At 41.4% G+C, this 21,487-nt stretch overlaps 1 protein-coding gene across 1 annotated transcript; it reads right to left on the minus strand.

The window, feature by feature from the left end:
- Nucleotides 1-1,816: 1,816 nt before the first annotated feature.
- On the minus strand, nucleotides 1,817-21,066 carry LOC121523991 (coagulation factor XI-like). The gene is made up of 9 exons (XM_041809129.1): nucleotides 20,913-21,066; nucleotides 20,644-20,800; nucleotides 19,945-20,054; nucleotides 19,708-19,870; nucleotides 19,339-19,457; nucleotides 19,115-19,247; nucleotides 5,358-5,464; nucleotides 3,485-3,644; nucleotides 1,817-1,977 (listed from the first exon to the last, which is right to left on the minus strand). Exons 1-9 carry the CDS (start codon nucleotides 20,971-20,973, stop codon nucleotides 1,848-1,850), a joined length of 1,140 nt encoding a protein of 379 aa, XP_041665063.1. The 5' UTR covers nucleotides 20,974-21,066; the 3' UTR covers nucleotides 1,817-1,847.
- Nucleotides 21,067-21,487: the final 421 nt, after the last annotated feature.

Consider the following 21,487-nt stretch of genomic DNA (forward strand, 5'->3'; position numbering starts at 1 on the left):
TTGTTGTCTTTAAACCATTTCTGTGTAGCGCTGTATGCTTCGGGTCATTATCTTGCACAAAAATAAATCCACTCCCAAATTGTAGTTCTCTTGCAGACTGAATATGGTTGTCCTACTTTTTTCCTTTAATTTGCCCCTTTCATTTTACCCTCTACCTCTACAAGCCTTCCAGGGCCAGATGCTAAGAAGCATCCCCACAGCATGATGCTGCCATTACCATGCCTCACAGTCGGGATGGTGTGTTTGGCGTCTTGTCTGATGGCCAGAAAGCTCCATTTTGGTCTCATCAGACCAAACAACTTTTTTCCTCTTGACCATGGAGTATCCCACATGCCTGTTGGTGAACTCTAGTCCAGACTGAATCTGAGTTTTCTTCAACAGTGTCTTTCTCTTTGCCACTCTCCCATAAAGCTCTGACTGGTGAAGAACCCGGCCAACAGTTGTTGTCTGCAGAGTCTCTCCCGTCTCTTTGGCTTGTACCTCCCTTATAGTAGTCATAGGTGTATTGCTGTCCTCTCTCACGAGGACAGCCTGATCTAGGCAGATTTACACATCTCTTGATGGATTTAACTCATTTCTGGGGGATGTTCAGTGCCTTGGATTTTTTCGTATCCACCCCCTGACTTACACTTTTCAAAATCTTTTTTCTGAGTTGTTTTTGCCAACCACATTTTTGTTGCTTTTTGTCCTTTGTAGTCACTTATCACTCATTTGCCCCTTTCTGACCATTTTTTAACCTGACATGCCAGATTGATATTTTTAACACATCCATCTGGGAAACCTTCAATACTAAGTGTAATTTCTGTCACATCTTTACGGGCCAATCAGAGCAACAAAACACGTGACATAGGTGACCAAGATGCACGTGTGCAGCTACCGTGGAATAAAGCGATGGCGACTATAGACATAACATCACACTAACATTTCACACATTCACCATGTTTCAGAGCGCTTTTTTGTTGCAGTGATGGGTTTGTAAAAATACACAATAAAATGCACAAAACAAAAATCCACGGGTATTTGCAGCACTTCCTACATTGAAATAAATGTCATCACGTTGTGGGCATGACCTGTCACATGATTCTTAAGTGTCCCTACCTCATAGGCTTCCCACCCCAACAAGGGGAAGTGGCGTATTTTCCCGGGAGTTGTATTTTTTTCCACGGAATACGTTGAAGAACTTAACCTGCACACATACTCACCCTCACTCTCGTTTCACCCCTACTTTTTTACAAAAACACTCAGACACACAACCCACACACACCAGACATCCATCACACACACCTTTTACACGTTCCACACATATGTAGTTATGGATTTGCAAAACCCTGGTCGTGCCAAACAGTTTCAGAGATTGTGCAAAGCTTTTGAACTAATTACAGCGTTGGATGAAGAGTCCAACTACTCATCTGACTCTTTTTTTACAGGTTACAAAATTAACTGTATCTCAAAAAGCAAGTTATGTACAGACTACAAATACATTTCCTGTGGTTCCAAAGGATATTGTGCAACTTTTTTACATTTACAAATCTGAGGGATACAGCTGTGCAATTTCTGTATTTTAAAATGTATGTGAAAAAACAAATGATTTTCATTTTTTAGGTTTCTTACACTTTTAAACAATTTTTTGTTGTTGTTAAGACATAAGTCAATACATATTATTAAAACTTGTGATATAAGGGCTATATTGATGTAAAGCAAATAAAAATACACCCAAAAATGACACTACAGTATGTAAAAATGTAAGAATATGTCCTGGTGGACTTGCAAGATAGTAGGTTTTAAAGGGTTAAGCAAGCAAAAAGCAAAAAAGCAGTCTGTTTCATAGTTTTTTTATTATAGTTCATTTAGATATCTGTGTGTGTGAGTAGAGCACTATCACAATGCTTCAGAGTGAAGCCGGAGACGACATTGGCCAGTTTGGCGACCTTCGGAGGAGAAGGAATAGTGATGACACGCTTGAGATAGCAGTGGCGCCTGGAACACAAAAACCCACAACATTAGTCAGCACTGTCATAACTAGTGTGAGTATTTCATAGCTTTTGATGGTAAACTTGAGTTATTTCAAGCTTTCTGTTTATGGGACTGAAGCCCTGAAGGTAAATTGAAGGTAAGAGTTGGGATTGTCAAAGTTTTTCCTACTTTATTTGGCTTTAACACAGGAAAAGAGAACCTTCAACTACTCTAAGGCACAGTGGCTTGTCAGGTATTTGCTAGTGGCTCATCTATAAGGTACATGTGCTGGCGTAAGGTTGGGTCAGGTATGGGAGCACTTTGCCCCATCAGCCTTGGTCTTCTACTGCTCTGGCCTCCTGATGGCCATCCTCTAAGTCTGCCCATGCCCAGTCTCCAGGTATCCTCCCAGCTGCCCCCTCCACAACACACTCGGCCAACGACGCCAAAAGATGCGCCAAAGAGATGCTGTCACAAAGGAGTCATGACCTGAGCGAAGACTGTTTGTGTTTCAACCCAGCAAAAACACCCATCCTGCCACCATGGATGATTTAAAATCACTGTCAGATGTCAGCAACGTTGCTCTCGTATCTACTCATCTACTTGCAGCTCATAAGGATTGAATGTGCCTGTTTAAGGTAAAAGGAGCCTTTTATTGCCTTTGCATCTCATCTTAATGACTCCAACTTGTGCTCACTTGTAAAGTGAGTCATAACAGACTGTTTGCTGACCTGACTCTGATGATTTCCACCTTTATTGATGGAAAATGTGAACAAACTGCCACGCCAGGGAGAGATGCTCAGTTTTTATGATTACACCATATAGCTAGTACGACACTCTGTCCTGTATCCGCGTGTGGTTGCATTCACATCTCAATCGAACCATGTCGGAGTCCACTTGAATTGGGCCTGAGACCACCACCCCAAGTGGGCACTGGCCTGGTGGGCACGGTTCATTTGCATTCACACTGACCAAAACAAACTGGACTTTAGGCTCAATTGCACTCGGATCTGGGGCAAGGCCCCTAGTGTCAACGCCACCCTAACTGATCATGTATGGCACCAAAAACAGATATCTTTAAGGAGAATTTACTAATGTGTGACACCCAGGTATAGTCTATGTTGATCACTGCTGTATATGCATAGCCTTGATCATAGTTGTCATACAAACTTCCCCAAGCGATGAGACCCTATGTGCTGTTCATGGTCCGCCTATAACTGCAACCTGACACATATCAGTGAGTGCATGCCAGCACAGGTACCTTCAGGTGAGCTCTGCGGCGTGACTGGGAATGTGGGGAAGCCTTTAAGCTCCTGTCCACAAACCCTGTCAAGAAGATCACACCTCATGTGTGTTACTCATGTGTTATATGACATGGGCTAGAGATCTTCTAGAGACAATGGAGACCAAGTTAGACAGGATTTAGAAAATAAAAAACTTCCAAATTGCTTCAACTCTTGACAAAACTTGATCTTGACATTAGAAATTATTTGTTTTTAGTGACATGGATCATTCAGTGAGAATACTGTACCAGTAATCCTGGTCATGGAAGGCTTCAGTGATGTAGCTGTAGAACTGGCAGTTAGGATTTGCAGTACAGGTCCTCTGACAGGTTTCTGCATCATCCATCAGCTCAAAACGAATGTCAGAGCCGTGGAAACCAACTCCCTCATGAACAAGTTTGATCCAGTCTGACGACACAGGAAGTTCATAATGTTTACAGGGACATACATAACTGTGCTAACAAGAGTCCCAAAAATCCAGTTAAAAGGAACCCTGCATGATCAGATAAGTTCACCTTGTTGGATAGATACACCTCTAATATTTATATTGAACTAAGAAAAATCACCAGATATCCGAGATATCTAACCTGACACGCCAGATACACATCCATCTGGAAAACCTTCAATACTAAGCATTTGGGAAAGGGCAGAGGATTTGAACAAAACTCTGTGAGTGTGATTGGCACCGTCCTCTTGTTGCTGCTTGCTTACGTCACGACTCTGCCCCTCATCGCTGATTGGTCCTGTCACTTTCTAACCAGGCCCAAACGGTTCAGACGGGAGCTTTGCGAGATGGATTCACCAGAGAGAAACAAGGAAATGGGCGTATCCATCTGCTTTGCAAGGTTATGAGATATCTACATTTTGAGTAAACTTGAGCTCATAAACTCACCAGGAGGCCGCCATGTTTTGGTCCGTGCTGGTAGTGAGCCGTCACAGTGCCGCAGCACTCCTCACCATTGCTATGCTGTAGCTGTTTTTCAGATGGTTTTGCTGCTTGCAGCCACTGCTGCCACAACAGCCTCTGTACCAGACACAAGTATTGGCTTTGTCAGAGCTCTGTCATTCCTCCTAAGTTTGACCTCAGCTTTTAGCTCCTACACTTGACTGGATTCAGTGTATAGCAGAAACTTGCCGGTAGCTTTTCAAAATAAAAGCATTATGTACGTACATACGAAGGAAGTTTCTCCAGACATGCTAAAGTGAACTTTATTTTGAAAAGTGCAAACCAGAAGTGTTTTCGTACTGCGTTTATCTTTACCTGCAACATTTTGAACTGTGTGGAACAGAAAGCTTCATAAATAGTAGATGATTGGGGAACAACTTTATTAAACAGACACATTTTACCACATGGCCTTCATCTGGTTCATCAAGAAACTGATTTCAAACATGTTCTTCCCATGTGGATTTAAATATTTGCGACAACAAGGTAAATATGGCTCTGTATTTATCATTTATCAGACCTCAAATGCTTAAATTCTCTGTGTGTGAGACGTGGAGCGTCTCTGAGATGCAGCCCTAACACTGGCTGCCAGTCTGAAACAGCGGTTACTGCACAGGAACAGCGAGGAGTGCTGTAACAGTACCAGTGCAGACTAAAACATGGTGACCTCCTGGTGAGTTTATAAACTCAAATTACTAAAAATGCAGATATCTAGTGAGATTTTTGGTTCAATATACATTTAAGAGATACAACTATCTATCCAAGAAGATGAACTTGTCTGATCATGCATGGTTCCTTTTAGCAGGCAAAAACTTATGGTGGGTGGGAATCAAACAAAACTGGGCCAAGAAACAAACAACATTAAAACCACAGAGAAAAATGTTTTATACTGTAGAACTACAGACATATTTATGTCATTATTTAAAAGCATGAATATCTGTCTATTCAGAGTCCCAAATCCCACATTTCTCCTTTGCTTCTACCCCTTGTTTTCTGGCGCTCTAAAGAAGAGTAACACAGGATAGAGGGGAATCTACTCCTATGAAACGGAGGTGGGACGGCCCTGAAGCCCCTGATATGGCATCAATAGTCGTAGACAGCTTTATGTAAATGGCAGTACTGGACAGCCTGCTGAGGGTATGTCCTTCCTGACAGTGTTAATGGAGATCAGTACTCACTGTTATCAGGCTGACAGTAGTGATGAGGTAACCCAGATGTGACTCCAGCTGTGGCGCTGATCACCATTTCATTTGGATTTTTCTTCAAGTTACAAGTGAAGCTTTCACTACACAAACACAAAAGGAACATCTGAATTACAACAAGTTAAAGACCATCTTAAACAAAACTACAGATCAAGTTTCACTAAAATGGGAAACCATCTATAACCCCAATTCCAAAAAAGTTGGGGCACTGTGTGAAATGTAAATTAAAACAGAATGCACTGATTGACAAATCTCATAAACCACAATAGAAGATAGACAACATATCAGAGGTAGAAACTGAGACATTTGAACACTTCATGAAAATATCAGTTTATTTTGTGTCAGATGGCAGCAACACTTCTCAGAAAAGGAGGGACAGGTATAACGCTGTATCATACAGCGTGTATGATTCAAAAAAGAATTCTTTTTGCAAACCACAAAAGCTGTGTTCTGTAGATCCTTGGTTCCCAAACTAGGGTCTGGGACCCCCCTAGGGCTCTGTCTTTCCTGAGGTTGCGACCCCCAAAATAAAGGTGCCAGAGACAGGGGACCCCCACTGTACCTGAAGGTGGATGAACACAGCCATGCACATTCAAGAATAGTCATGTGGAGACAAGGCCGTCCATAAAGGGGACAAATGGGAGGGCTTTCTGGCGCCCAGCCAAACTGGGGGCCCATGGCCTGCCTCCTAAGCAGACATTCGACTCCCCTGAGCGCATACTTCATCAACTGCGGGCGACATCTAATGCATACCTTACGTCCACATGGCAGTGCCATGGCATCACCTCTCCAACCCTAAATATCATCACAAGTGGTTGTAATTATAATGATTAATAATCACTGTTCAAGTCATGAATTTCACCATTCATTCACAAACCACTCTCAGTTTGAGCTTGCTGAAATTATGATGTCTGGAAATCCTGTATATAAATATAAATATAATCAAGGTTTACACTTCAAGGATTTACATTTTACACATTTAGTGGCTGAGAAGGGTCACAGCACATGCAAACGCCACAACACTTGCATGATCAGAAAACACATGCAAACTCAGAAAACAGAAATGTTTCCAGGGAACCATAATCAGTGACGGACCCACATCCTGTTTACATCTGCCTAAACTGAGTTGTTTCCAAAGAGGTAAGTGTTCTTTTAACAGACGTATTGATGTCTGATACCGATGGTTTTGTGTATTACTAATTCCAACATATTAAGTCGTTGTCCCCATAACGTACTAGTCCATGCATATAATTGTTAAACGTACTTCAAACGGTGTTAGTTTGAAGCTAGCTCACTCCCGGTGTGCCATATTAACAGGTGACAGATTAACTGGTGAGATGTTTAGGGGGCTTGGCTTTCAACGATTATTGTTTACCCTCTAAATGGCATTAAAATGCAATAACATCGCTTACTGCTCCAATGTAAGAATTTTTTGTTGTCCGTAGAGGCATTAAGTTTTAAGCCATAGAACTGGGAAAGAAAATACAGGTGACTGTTCAAAACAAAGCTAATGGAGGAGACATGCAGAGAAAAGCTTCTCGTTCTAAGTGGAGTATTTGTCGTCCAGTATGATTGTGGTTATGAATCTGATGGATTTGAGAATATTTATACTTACACACAGTCTGTAATGGCACATCCTGTCTGAGGAATGCGTTTAAATAAGACTAGTAAGTAAAGTAGTCAGACGTGCTCCCTGTGTTAACTTGTGACAGCCTTGTTAGCTTGTGATAGTCAGCACATTGTCGTGTTTAAATACAACAACACATCAATTTAAACATGTTCAGCCTACATAAAAGCACTTTGTGGGTGTTTATGAGTTTGAATGGTATAGGCCACAGGAAGATTAATAATATACGTTATCTACATTATCTGTTCAGATAATGGCATGCTAAATAGGCCATATCCGATTCCTCAATCAGAAAAAAACACCTGAAAACGTTGCTTGTCCGTGCTATTAAAGTGTTGTTTATTGTAGAGACATTAAAAATATTGTAGCTTGAAAGAGCACCTTTCTCCAAGTCATCCTGAGTACTTTCTGTAATGTTATTTACCTCCTAAAAATCAGTAGGCTAATCCCAAATGGCCTCGTTCAGACTGCCGTCAGCTGTGGTGGTAAGATTAACCTATGACCCAATGTTTTAACCCTGTCATGAATTTAAGTCCTGATACCGATGTCTAAAATATTCATAATGATTCTGTAAACATTTTAAAATGTGTACTGACTCTAAGACTGTTAGTATGAGGGACATGTGCTTTACATATTACAACAAAATTCAGGATAAAATACTGATTATTGAAAAGTTAGAAGGACGGTTTTAATCCTGTCTGACTTTAATCTTCAGCTCCTGACTCACTCGTATATGCTGTAGTGTTAGGGTTCGTGGTTTCCTGTCACTCGCAGGCTGCGAGAGCTCAGAGCACAACACATCTCTCCTGCTCTAACCAACCCCCCCTTAAATGTGTGTAGATGTGCCTGCTGTAGTTTAAGAATACAGAGAGAAGCCGTGTTGACTCAGACTCACCTAGGGGGGGCCTTGTGTGGTCCAAAGAAAACCCCTCCTCAAATATCCTCAATTATCCCACAAGAAAAAGGAATAAATCAAATCCTTGAAAATGTATAAGGTTACTCCAGCAGATTTAGTGACAATGTCCCACCAGAGTCTAAGATATGGTTTTAGAAAACCTTTTTAATTTATTTGCAGCTCAGTAAAAAATGCATCAAATCTCTCAAAAAGCCAGATTGACAACCAAATTGTCAGATTTAACAGATTGCATGTAAAAGTAAATTCATTCCCAACAAAAATGGATTGCATGAACATTTTTGAAAAATTCCATGGATGAAAAATGATGTAAAAATCAATTCAGATTTAAATCTTTGTCTTTGCACTAAAACTGAATGTATGCACTTTCTATGAGCAGAATGTATTTTCCTATGCTTTTATGCACTTTCTGTACTTTAAATGCACTTTATATCTATACCTTATTTTCTCTTTTGCCTGCCACAGGGACTGCAGATGGAAATGAGCTAGAAAGCTATAATCTGGTGCAGAGCATCTCTACTCTGATGAGTTTAATGTTTTTTTTGTACATGGTCCCTGACAAATAAAAGTAAAAATAAATAAATAAAATAAAACATTTGTCTTGTTAAACCCAGCTTTGGTTAAATATTCCAAAGTTTAAAAGAAAAACTGATAAACTGGGATTAAGAATAACTGTTTTTTTTTTCAATGAAAATAATTTAATAACACTAGAAAGTTGATTCTCTCAACAGTATGTTTGATTATCTTTTTCCTTGTCATTTTCAGAGCAAGCACCACCTGAACCAACTTCTTCCACGAGGACTACATCCCAAATAAATGCATGCACTGAAGAATGAAAATAATAAAATCCACATTCAACATGTTGTCTGTTGTTGAAAAAAAAAGAAAAAAAGATCATGTATGTTTGATCAGATATACAAGTTCAGGACTAGAATCACTTCACTCAGCACAAATGACTTCATATGGCACCTGAAAACTACATTTAAATTGTAAGCCTTATGTCACGGATATTTTTACTAAAGTCTCTCTTATTTTGTACTGATAACACTCTAGTGGCGTGAAAGTTGAAAAAGGTAATGTCAAAATGTGGTGCTTTGGCCTACTGGAGATTTTTCGACTTCAACTTCATTATTTCAATGGAATATTCAGTGCTTAACAGATTTATCAGACCACCCTAACCCTAACCAAAGCAAGGTTTATGCCACAGCTGCCCTAAATTAACAGCATTTGTAATTACCAAAATCATTTTTTATGTTCCTGCAATGGTTAATACACCAATGTGGATATTACCTATTTTTAAAAAAATTTATCAAGACCTATATACATCCTTGAACACAAGCATGGAAGAAATGGATACCTTGTTCCAAAATATAAATTTACCAGCAGTTTCCCAAGAAGAGAAAGATAATTTAGATCTTCCTATAATGGAAGCAGAAGTTAAGACTGCCGTAATGAGTATGAAAACAGGGAAGTCTCCTGGTTTTGATGGATTCCCAACAGAACTCTATCATAAATATATCGATATACTCAGCCCAATACTAACAGACGTTTTCCGGGAGGCGTGGCAGTGTGGTTCTCTTCCTGACAGTTTTAATGATGGTATTATATCCCTTATACCAAAAAAAGATAAAGATTTGACCGACCCAGCTAATTACAGACCGATAAGCCTGATAAATGTTGACTGTAAAATATTGTCCAAAGTATTAGCGTTAAGGTTGGATAAGGTGTCGCCACACATAATTCACCAAGATCAGGTTGGGTTCATAAAAAATAGATCATCAACAGATAACATGAGACGACTTTTACACCTTAAAAGGAAGAATAGAACAAGCACATGTCAGATAGCAGCCATATCACTTGATGCTCAAAAAGCCTTTGATAGGGTGGAGTGGGCTTTTTTATTCACTACACTATCAAAATTTGGCTTTGGGGAGAGTTTTTGTAAATGGATCAAAGTGTTATATTCGCACCCTTAGAGCTGCAGTGTTTATTAATGGGATGACATCTCCATTTTTTAATATTTCTAGGTCTACCCCTCAGGGATGTAGTTTAAGCCTGCTTCTGTTTACAATCTTTCCTGAACCACTAGCTGTATTAATTAGAAAGGAACCAAGAATTAAGGGAGTTATGGGACGCAATAGAGAACATAAATTGTTTCTTTACGCTGATGATATTTTAGTACTAAACCAAGAATCATCAGACTCGGTATCAATGCTACTAGAAATCATTGGAAAATACTCCAGGGTGTCTGGTTATAAAATTAACTGGCACAATTCTGAGGCTATGCCTGTTTCTCACACTTGCACCCCTTAATCTCTCTCTAGTTTCAATTTCAAGTGGTTTGTAAAAGGTATGAAATATTTAGGAATAGAACTGAATCCAGAGATAGGAGAAATTATGACCTCCAACATGGAAACACTACTAAAAAAGATCAAAGTTAATCTTGAAAACTGGACTAGGTTACATTTAACTTCATGGGGAAAAGTTAATATAATTAAGATGGTCATTGTTTCACAGATAAATTATTTAAGTGGAATGATACCTATGGATATACCTGACCAATTCCTACAAAGGTACAACAACATGATAAAACATTTTTTTGGGAGGGAAGAAAACCTAGAATTAATCTAGACAAACTCCGTCAACCCAAGACAGTTGGAGGCCTTTCACTTCCAAATATAAAATACTACAATTCATTTGAAATGGTTAAAATATCAAGACACTGGATGGATGGAAGCGATGAGTTAGACTGGGTCTTAATAGAACAGGAGCTTACTTTCCCTTTCAAACCAATCGAGGCATTATCACAAATATTAAAGAAAGATAAAAATGTTAGGATAAATCCTATCTTGGTGCACTCTAGGAAGGTATGGCTGGAGGTTCATAAAATGTGTAAAATCTCTCCAAATAATCAGAAGTATGCATCTTTACGGTTTAACCATAAAGTAAAAATAGGCAAGCAAACAATTTATTGGGCCCATTGGCTAAGACATGATATCAGAACACTTTCAGATTTGTTTGAAAATGGTCATTTTCTCTCTTATAACAGGATGAGGGAGAAATTTAAATTGGAAGGACGTGGACATTTTTGGAAGTATTTACAAATAAGACGCTGTATGGAAGGAACATTTCATTTTCCTCAGGAGAAAAATATAGTTGAACAATATTTTCACCTTCCAGTAATTTCGGTTAAAGCATCAAAATGGTATGAAATATGCCCATGGTTAAGCAACAAGAAAACAAGAAATCTCAAGGGGATTTGGGAGAAAGATCTAGGATATACAGTAGATGATGAAACACGGGACAGGATTCTCTCCAATAATGGGACCTATATTAGAGAAGCCAGGGGAAAATTTATACAATATAAGATCCTAACAGATACTATTACACCCCTACAAGATTACACAATATGGGATTAAATAAAGATGGTTTGTGTTGGAAGTGTAAAACAGAATGTGGTACTTATATTCACGTGTTATGGGACTGCCGGATGGTCTTCCCATTATGGAAATGTGTTTTGGATCTTATGGAAGATTGGTTAAAATGTCGTTTGCCTAGATCGCCACAGTTATGTCTCCTCGGAGATAAACAGTTGTACCTCACTTAAGCAAGTATGCATTTAGAGTATTGATGACTGGTTTGATAACATGTGTTCGGTTAATCCTGTGGCTCTGGAAGGAGCCAAAAACTTTGACACTGAAGATGTGGAAAGAAGATATTATGGCAATAGTTGCATGTGAAAAGATGCTTGGAAAACTAAACAAGAAAGATGGTTTATCTAAGAAGCAGTGGGACGATTTTAGCCAGCATATTTTGGAAGTAAGAACCTGATCTGGTCAAGGAAAGGATGGACTGTACAAGCACATTGTCACATCTCCAGGTTGACCTAGTTAAGTTACTTTTTCCCTCATGTTTCTAGTCTGTCATTTCCTGTTTTATTTTGGATACTTACCTTGTGTCTCTTTTCCAGATCACTCCTTCCTGCCCATCCCTACCTGTTTCCCTGTGTCCTGATCATCCTCATGTGTCTCACCTGTGTTGATTGTCGAGTGACTGCACCTGGTGATCCCCGGCTGAGTGTTCCCCTCCTCGTGTATTTAGCTCATTCACTCCCTGTCTGCTGTGCGAGATCGTCTTGTTTCCTTTGTGTCCAATTCCTTCGAGCCTTACTTCTGATTGACCTTCGTGATTTATTTGACCCAGTTTCCCGTCCTAGTTTCCGAGTTAGCCTGCCGTTTATTGTACCTCTGCCTGCTTGTTTTGACCTCCCGTGTATCCAACCTTTTTCCTGATTAAACGGACTTGAAAGTGCTTGATTCCTGTGTCTGCTTTTGGGTCCTTTGGTCCGGCATATCGTTACAGTACGATCTCGCCAACAATGGATCCAGCAGACTCTGACCCGCTGCGACAGGCGCTCAAAGCGCAGGGTCAGCGCCTTGCTCAACAGGATGAGCAAATTAAAGCGCTTGGACAGTTAGTGCAGCAGTTGGCCGGACGACAAGAGACTACCACGGCTGAGTTGGGAGCACAGCTCAGCACCATCACGCAGATGATCCAGATCAACCTGTCGAAAAATGATAACGCCTCCTCCTCTGCCTCCTGAGCCGCTACCCAGCCTTCTCTGCCTGCAGCTTCTCCTCACTCGTTCCCCAGCTTTCCAGACCAGAGAAATTCTCCGGGATTCTGGCGACTGCAAGACGTTCTTGACACAGTGTGAGCTTCACTTGAACTCAACGCAGCTGCCTTCCCCTCGGACCGGGTCAAGATCGCCTTCATCGTCTCTCACCTGACGGACAGAGCCAGCCGTTGGGCCACTGCGGAGTGGGGCAGGAGATCGGACATCTGTAACTCCTTGGCGGCGTTCACTAAAGCCTTTACTCAGGTATTTCAAAACATTCAGCCAGGCAGAGAAGCAGCCAGGGCCTTAACTAGAATTAAGCAGGGGCGTAGAAATGTGTCTGACTACGCCATTGAATTTAGAACATTATCTGCTGAAAGTGATTGGAATTCCACTGCCCTGCTTGATGCCTTTTTTGAAGGCTTATCTGAGAAATTAAAGGACCATCTAGTGACTTTTGATCTTCCTCAAGATTTAGATTCCTTGATTGCTCTGGCCATTAAAATTGATAAGAGACTCTTAGAAAGAGAGAAGGATAGAGGCAGGCAGCGGGAACGTTTTTATCCTGCTTACACTAGGAGGTCCAGCCCAGCTGATCTTCCCCAGGCCGGGAGAAGACCTGCCTCACTCCCGCTGGTCACCGATGCCCAACCTGAGGAACCCATGCAGCTAGGCCGCACCAGGCTCACTCCAGATGAGCGTCTCCGTCGAATGAAGGAGGGCCGCTGCATCTATTGTGGACAACTGGGTCATCTTTTGGTTGACTGCCCTATCAGACGGAGATCCCCTAGACTACAGACTGTGGTGAGTCGCAACCTCATATTTAACAGTCCTGCCCAATTACTCCCTGAAGTCTCCATTGAAGCCAAAGACATTAAGACTGTGAAAGCATTCATTGATTCAGGATCTGATGCTAATCTGATGAACTCTCTCCTGGTTAGGAGACTCGGCCTTACGACTTTCAACCTGAATCATCCCCTGGAGGTCTGCGCGGTTAATGGCAGTTCAATGGGCAGAATTACTCACCGCACCCAGTCTGTGACCATTCGTTTTCCTGACTCACACAGTGAACAAATCAGTTTTCATGTTTTGACTCCTCAATCATGAGATAATCTTAGGAGACCCTGGCTCGAGATTCACAACCCTAAGATTGATTGGGCTTCAGGACAAATAACTGACTGGGGAATAAATTGCAGTCTGACTTGTTTTCATAGTAAACCCCAGAAAGTTCCGGTAACAGTACCTCACCCTGACTCTGATTACCCTGACTTATCCCAAGTTCCTGACTTTTACCATGACCTGAAGGAAGTTTTCAACAAAGCTAAAGCTAAATCCCTACCTCCACACAGACTTTATGACTGTGCCATTGATCTCTTACCTGGAACGTTTCCTCCCAAGGGGAGACTTTACTCTCTGCTCCCGAAAGACAGGCAATGGAGCAGTATGTGGAGGAGTCTCTGGCGGCAGGGATAATTCGGCCGTCCTCTTCACCTGCAGGAGCTGGTTTCTTCTTTGTGGACAAGAAGGACAAATCGCTTCGGCCATGCATTGACTACAGGGGCCTTAACAACATCACCGTGAAAAACAGGTACCCCCTCCCTTTGATCTCATCTGCTTTTGAACAATTAAGTGAAGCTAAAATATTCACTAAGCTGGATCTGCGAAATGCTTATCACCTAGTCAGAATAAGGGAGGGGGATGAATGGAAGACAGCATTTAACACTCCCACGGGTCACTACGAATATTTAGTTATGCCCTTTGGCCTTACTAACGCTCCTGCAGTTTTTCAAGCCCTGGTCAATGACGTTCTGCGGGATATGTTAAATGACTTTGTATTCGTTTACTTGGATGATATCCTAATTTTTTCCTCGGATGAGCAAACCCACATCAGCCATGTCAGAAAGGTCCTGGGCGCCTCTTTCAGAACCAGCTTTTCGTCAAAGCCGAGAAATGTGAGTTTCACAGACCTTCCGTTACCTTCTTAGGATACATCATTGCAGAAGGTCAGATCCAGATGGACCCTGAAAAGGTTAGTGCTGTCAAAGATTGGCCAGTACCTTCTTCCCAAAGAACTTCAAAGATTTCTGGGGTTTGCCAACTTTTATAGAAAATTCATTCGAACTTTAGCATTATTGCCTCACCCTGCATGAGCTTACCTCCTCTAAGAGGCAATTTTTTGTGGAACTCTGCTGCTGATGCAGCTTTTGTCAGACTTAAGAACTGTTTTTCTTCTGCTCCTGTCCTCATTCTGCCTGACACTAACAATCAGTTTGTTGTTGAGGTAGACGCATCTGATGTAGGCATTGGAGCTGTATTGTCTCAACGTTCTTCCAAGGATGATCGTCTCCACCCCTGTGCCTTCCTGTCACGCAAGCTTTCTGCAGCTGAACGCAACTACGATGTAGGCAACCGGAGCTGCTGGCAGTCAAAGTGGCACTGGAGGAGTGGAGGCATTGGCTGGAGGGAACTTCTCAACCCTTCTTGGTGTGGACTGACCACAAAAATTTAGAATATCTTCAAACAGCCAAGAGACTGAATGCCAGGCAAGCCAGGTGGGCATTATTCTTTAATCGTTTTAATTTTACCCTATCCTATCGACCTGGTAATAAGAATGTTAAGCCTGATGCTCTCTCTAGAATCCATTCTAATGAGGAGCAAAAAGCAGAACCTGAACTGATCCTCCCACGTTCCTGTGTTGTTGCTAATGTTACTTGGGAGATAGAGAGAAAAGTCCAGGAGGCCATCCATAATGTTAACCCCCCTGTGAACTGTCCACCTGGTAGCCTGTTTGTTGTTCCTGAGCTCCGCTCCCAGGTTATCCAATGGGCACACTCCTCTCGGTTTTCCTGCCACCCGGGTGTTAGCCGAACTCTGGGGGTCCTTAAAGAACGTTTCTGGTGGCCCTCTATGGACAAGGAGGTTTCGGAATTCATCTCAGCCTGCCCCACCTGTGCCTCCAGTAAGGTCTCCCATCAGCATCCGGCAGGTCTGCTCCATCCTCTTCCGGTACCCAAGAGGCCCTGGTCCGACATATCCCTGGACTTTGTCACGGGACTTCCCACCTCAGAAGGTAACACCACTGTTCTCACAGTGGTGGACAGATTTTCTAAAATGGCTCATTTTATCCCTTTACCCAAGTTGCCCTCTGCCAAGGAAACAGCCGAGGCTATGCTGCACCATGTTTTTCGTCTACATGGTCTCCCTAGAGATGTGGTGTCGGACCGGGGCCCCAGTTCACCTCCAGGTTCTGGAAGGAATTCTGTTCGCTGATTGGAGCCACTGTGAGCCTCTCCTCTGGATTTCACCCTCAATCGAATGGACAAACTGAGCGGATGAATCAAGAAATGGAGACGGGCCTGCGCATTCTGGCTTCCCAGAACCCTTCCTCATGGTCCAACCAGCTCGTGTGGGTAGAATATGCACATAACTCACTTATTAACTCATCAATTGGCATGTCCCCCTTTCAGTGTGTGTACGGCTTTCAACCTCCTCTTTTTCCTGCCCTAGATAAGGAGGTATCTGTCCCCTCTGCCTGGACCCTGGTGCGACGTTGTCGCCGGACCTGGGAGCGAGCCAGACAAGCCCTCCTCCGAGCTTCAGCCAGACACAAGACGGCTGATCGCAAAGGTCTGAGGCCCCAAGTATCACTGTGGACACAAAGTTTGGCTATCCACTAAAAACCTGCCTCTCGTCTGGATTCTAAGAAGCTCGCTCCCAGGTTCGTTGGTCCGTTTCCTATTTCCAAAGTTATTAATCCTGTAACTGTCCAACTAAAACTACCCAGAACCATGAGAGTCCATCCTGCATTCCACGTCAGTCAACTTAAACCCGCCAAATCCAGCCCTCTGGTCCCCACCTCCAAGCCCCCTCCTCCCCCCCGTTTCGTTGATGGAGAAAGAGTCTACACCGTCAAAAAGTTGCTAGCCGCCAGAAGAAGAGGCCGTGGCTATCAGTATCTGGTGGATTGGGAGGGTTATGGCCCTGAAGAGCGCTCCTGGGTCCCCGCTAGAGACATCATGGACCCAGAGCTCATCAAAAACTTCCACAATGAACATCCTGATGTTCCTGGGCCGTCTGGAGCCAGCCGTGGAGGGGGGGGTACTGTCACATCTCCAGGTTGACCTAGTTAAGTTACTTTTTCCCTCATGTTTCTAGTCTGTCATTTCCTGTTTTATTTTGGATACTTACCTTGTGTCTCTTTTCCAGATCACTCCTTCCTGCCCATCCCTACCTGTTTCCCTGTGTCCTGATCATCCTCATGTGTCTCACCTGTGTTGATTGTCGAGTGACTGCACCTGGTGATCCCCGGCTGAGTGTTCCCCTCCTCGTGTATTTAGCTCATTCACTCCCTGTCTGCTGTGCGAGATCGTCTTGTTTCCTTTGTGTCCAATTCCTTCGAGCCTTACTTCTGATTGACCTTCGTGATTTATTTGACCCAGTTTCCCGTCCTAGTTTCCGAGTTAGCCTGCCGTTTTTTGTACCTCTGCCTGCTTGTTTTGACCTCCCGTGTATCCAACCTTTTTCCTGATTAAACGGACTTGAAAGTGCTTGATTCCTGTGTCTGCTTTTGGGTCCTTTGGTCCGGCATATCGTTACACACATTAGTGTAATGGTTCAGATCCTTCATTATGTATCAAATGTACTGTATCTTTATCAATGTCTGTCATGCTTCCTGCCTGTTTACGTTTGTAATTATAGATTTCTTTTTGTTTATTCTTTGTTTTTGTTCATTGTTATAAAAGCAAAAAAAAAATTTAATTATAAAAAAATACAACAATGTGTAGAAGCTCTTTAACCCAAATGATATTTTTAATGCTAAAATAGAATTATTATTGTTATCCATGAATTTGAAATTTACTGATTTACAAAAAACTGAAAAAATAGTAAAGCACAATATTGTTTCTTGATTAATGTGTCAAATTATAGTTATTTAGTTGCATTCCTGAAGAGAAAAATGAGTTTTAGTGGTTGAATGTTATGCTTGATTCATTTCTGACTTCTCAGAGAAGCCCAGTGAGCCGGCTCAAATTTGGGTGAATTCAGTTTGAAATTCCTCATTCCTGTTCAAAATGGTAAAAGAGAGTTGACTGAAAATGAAAGAGTCCGCATTAAAGCACTTCATGATGCTGGATGGTTTCTGAGACAAATATGACAGGTGGTCTAATACATTTGTTAAGCACTGTATATGCCAAAATTGAAAAAAACAAAAATTAGGCGAAAATGAAATTTTTCGTTTGCCAGCTTGTTTCTCTGATCCAGTAACATATATACACATATTTATACACCTGAACAAATTTCACAAGTGCCCAGAGGTGTCAAAAATATTCAGGTAGAAGTATAGATACTAGGGTTTAAAAAGACTTCTGTAGAAGTTGAAGTATCAACTCAAGCTTTTTACTCAAGTAAAAGTGTAAAAGTACTGGTTTCAAAACTACTCAAAGTATAAAAGTAAAAGTAATGTAAGGGGGAAAAATGCTATGAAGGACAAACGCTTATGCCGCGTCACAGGGGCCTATAGAGCACTACCCTACCTCCCCAAAAAATATTTTTCTAAAGGCTTTGATTTGTTATATTAAAATGTTAATGTTGAAACATTTGGGATGCACCTTGTAAAGCCACATTATGTAATAACGCTGCATTATGTAATAACCCTAACCACAGGACTTAGTGTGGGCTCCAAGGCACGCCTTACCCAACTACCGTGCCCTAACTCTAACCGCTTAGTGACTTATGCCTAAACCTAACCCCCCTTAAGTGCTCTAGACTAAACACCTAACCTACTACCTTGCCCTAACCCTAACCGCTTAGTGGTTTAGAAAATGCAGCGTTATTACAGGACGGATGGAAAATGTAATACATTATTACATAATTACATTATTACATAATTACATTTATGCCTGTTGAAAATGAACGCAAATACATTCAACAACCATATATGTGTACTACCAGCCTCCTCGCTGGTGCTTGGTTGGGACATTTCACTCCAGTTCTCTTGAGTCTCTGCCATGGACATCTTCGTTCTAGGCTACATACGTCTGCTATTTCCTTGCTGGAGTGTGGCGTGATCTGTGTCGTGCAGGTATGATGGATCGCGTACAAACCAATAACATGTCAGAATGGTATTATGTTTATACTTCTCATCCAACCACAATCAAATTCACTCTATCCAGATGGCGCGACCTATCTGAAAAGTTTTTTGGAGTTTTTTTTGTGTTTTTGGAACCATGACAAGCCGGAATGAAAACAAGCTGAAATGAAATAGGAGTAACAAGGCGATTTTTAAAATGTAAGGAGTAGAAAGTTCAGGTAATTGAGTGAAAAAGTAAGTAGTAGAGGTAAAAAGTAGGCTGGAAAAAAATTACTTCAGTAAAGAATAGATACCCAAAATTTCTACTTAAGTAAGTGTCAAGTAACAGAGTACTTTGTACTGAGAGTACTTTGAGTATTCTCAGTACTCTCAGTACCCCATACCATCAGTACTTTGTACTGATGGTATGGGGTTACATTAGCATCTATGGTGTGGGCAGCTGACACACATATTTCTTTCTCCTTGATTAAACTGTCAAAAAAGCTACCTGACAAAACTGAAGTAGGTGCAGGATGGATGAGCAGAGCACAGCGTCTGACAGTGCTCAGCAGAGGCAGCAGGCAGAGCCAGGAGGTGGTTTCCAGGGATTGCAGTGTTTGGAAAAAGCTTGCCCTGACATGCTGCATCAAACATGGGTAAGACATAAAACAGAATGCACAGTGTTAATGCAATGTTCTTAAATCTTCATTCATACCTTTTATTTTTGTGTACCTGTGTCAAAGTTTTGGCTCATTTTTGCTTCATGAGAGAATCCAGCCACTACTCCAGCCTTTCTCTGAACAACAGGTGTCCTAGGTATCGTCCAGCTGAATTTCAGGTGGCACTTGTACCTGAAACAGGACAATCATAATCAACATAATTATGGGAGCTGTTGTTGAGTTAAACCTTAGAGCAAAAACTGGTACACATAGGTGCAAAATAAATGCTCTTTTTTTGGTCAAATTTAAGATTTAACGTAATTTAAACACATTTTTCTAAATCGCCTTGAAGCAAGGGGAAGTTCTACAGTTCTATGTTACAGGCTAGTTAATATAAGTTGGTTGATTGAACAGTATTGTAGCATGATGCTGTTGAATGTACCTGATGTTTACAGGTGTGAAGGTATCTCTGACAAAGGTGAAGAACTGACATGAGGGATCCTGTGTGCAGGCTCTCTGACAGGACTCATAGGTGGCTGTGAAAAATGTCTTATAGTCCGCCCCGTAGAAATCCACGTTCTCGTACACGTTAGACAGACAGGGCTCTATCAGACAGACAGTGGAGGGTTATTTTCAAACACAAATTAAAATGTTCATGGTTCTGGTTTTATGGACCTACCAGGGGTTGGGTTGCAGGGTTTGAGAGAAAAGCCAGAGGTGACACCCAGCAGTGCAGTCCTCGTATTGGGCTGTCCAGAGGGAGTGGACTTCAGGTAGCAGTAGAAGTGTCTGCAGGGGGAGGCAGATTTTTTTGGATTGGTTGATTTGTACATGTGCAGATGTCAGTGTGTTTAGCTTAAACTTCACCGTTATGAAACTAATTGCAGAGGAGAAATGTGGGATTAAAGATTCAGAAAAAAACAGACAAAATGTTAAAAGACAAAGAACTTCCATTACAAAAGCAGCGTCTACTTGTCTAAAGGGTTTTACAGCATGCATTGATATTTTTCCAAAGATTTAAAATATTTTTGGCTTCCAGTGTCATTTGGATTCTTGACATTATATGAAAGAGCCAGGCAAATTCAAAATGAATACTTTAAAATTGTAAAAATTGATGTAATTTCACTAAGTACAGTACAACTTCCTCCTGTTTTAGTTGCAGCATCCGTCTCATATTTGACAATTCCATAAGGACCAATCAGCAGTCACATAATGCTGCTACTCTAAGTACCTCAAACTGCCCCCTGGGGACAAATAAAGGTTTTTCAATTTAATTGAATTTGATATCTATACTTTGAAACTGCAAAGCATTCTAGATTTACTTTCAAGCTTGTGATTCAAAATATATTTGTCATGAATCATCATTAGCTGATTTTACCTGTTGTCTCTGGTCCAGTCTGGACGAATAAAGGTGAAAAACTGGCAGGACGGGTACTGGGTGCACAGGTGCTGACAGTGTTCTGCATCAGGAGAGTAGAGGTGCAGGAGATCTGTTCCTGGAAAATCCTCATTCTCCAAAAACTCTGGATTACACTCTGAAGGAACAGTTAAGGAAAAGCACACATGTTCAAACAAAACTATATACATGTAAAGACAATCAGAACAAAATTTACACCATAAGTGATATGTCTTATGAGTATAAATTACCTGAGCTGAAGCAGAGGCTGCACACAGAGAGCAGAGCCACAAAAATCAAATATCCTCTCATCTTGTTGTTTCTCTTCTGAGTTGATTCAGTGGCTGCAGCCTGGAAAGAGGACTGTGCACCAGACCCTGAATTTGAACATCTGGTCTATTTGAACAGCACATTGTTGACACATTAAACAACTGGATCCCCCTTACCCCAGTACAGCCTCATATAACCTAGAAAAACAGACTTAAAAGTTGGAATAATACAGGATGTTGTAGAACAAGCCTAAACGTGAGCTAAGGACATATTCAGCAAATAAAGGCTGATATTATATTAGACTTTTTATTGATTATTGTCATATATTCTTTTTTCCCCTCACTAATGTGTTAAGTTAGCCAGCATGAATGGCCACATTATTTTAGACATGAAATCAAACGAGGTTTGATGACCTCTTCTGCCTGTTGACTGTCTCAGAGTCCAGACTTAAACCAACATAATCTACGTACGCCAAGGCCTTGTAACTGTTTTTCCTTTTTGGCTGTGCGGAATAAAGTTTAATCTTGAATATATGGGTTTTAATTTTCTGTATCCC

The sequence above is a fragment of the Cheilinus undulatus genome, linkage group 16 (genome assembly GCF_018320785.1).
Source record: "Cheilinus undulatus linkage group 16, ASM1832078v1, whole genome shotgun sequence".
Classification (NCBI taxonomy): Eukaryota; Metazoa; Chordata; class Actinopteri; order Labriformes; family Labridae; genus Cheilinus; species Cheilinus undulatus.

Excerpts from the sequence above, each read along its gene's own strand:
- LOC121523991 (XM_041809129.1), bottom strand. The coding sequence starts at position 20,973 with ATGAGAGGATATTTGATTTTTGTGGCTCTGCTCTCTGTGTGCAGCCTC. Across the intron at positions 19,248-19,338 it reads GAGCCAAAACTTTGACACAG|CATGTCAGGGCAAGCTTTTT; the intron begins GTACACAAAAAT and ends TGTTTGATGCAG. Across the intron at positions 5,465-19,114 it reads ACCTACTTCAGTTTTGTCAG|TGAAAGCTTCACTTGTAACT; the intron begins GTAGCTTTTTTG and ends GTGTTTGTGTAG.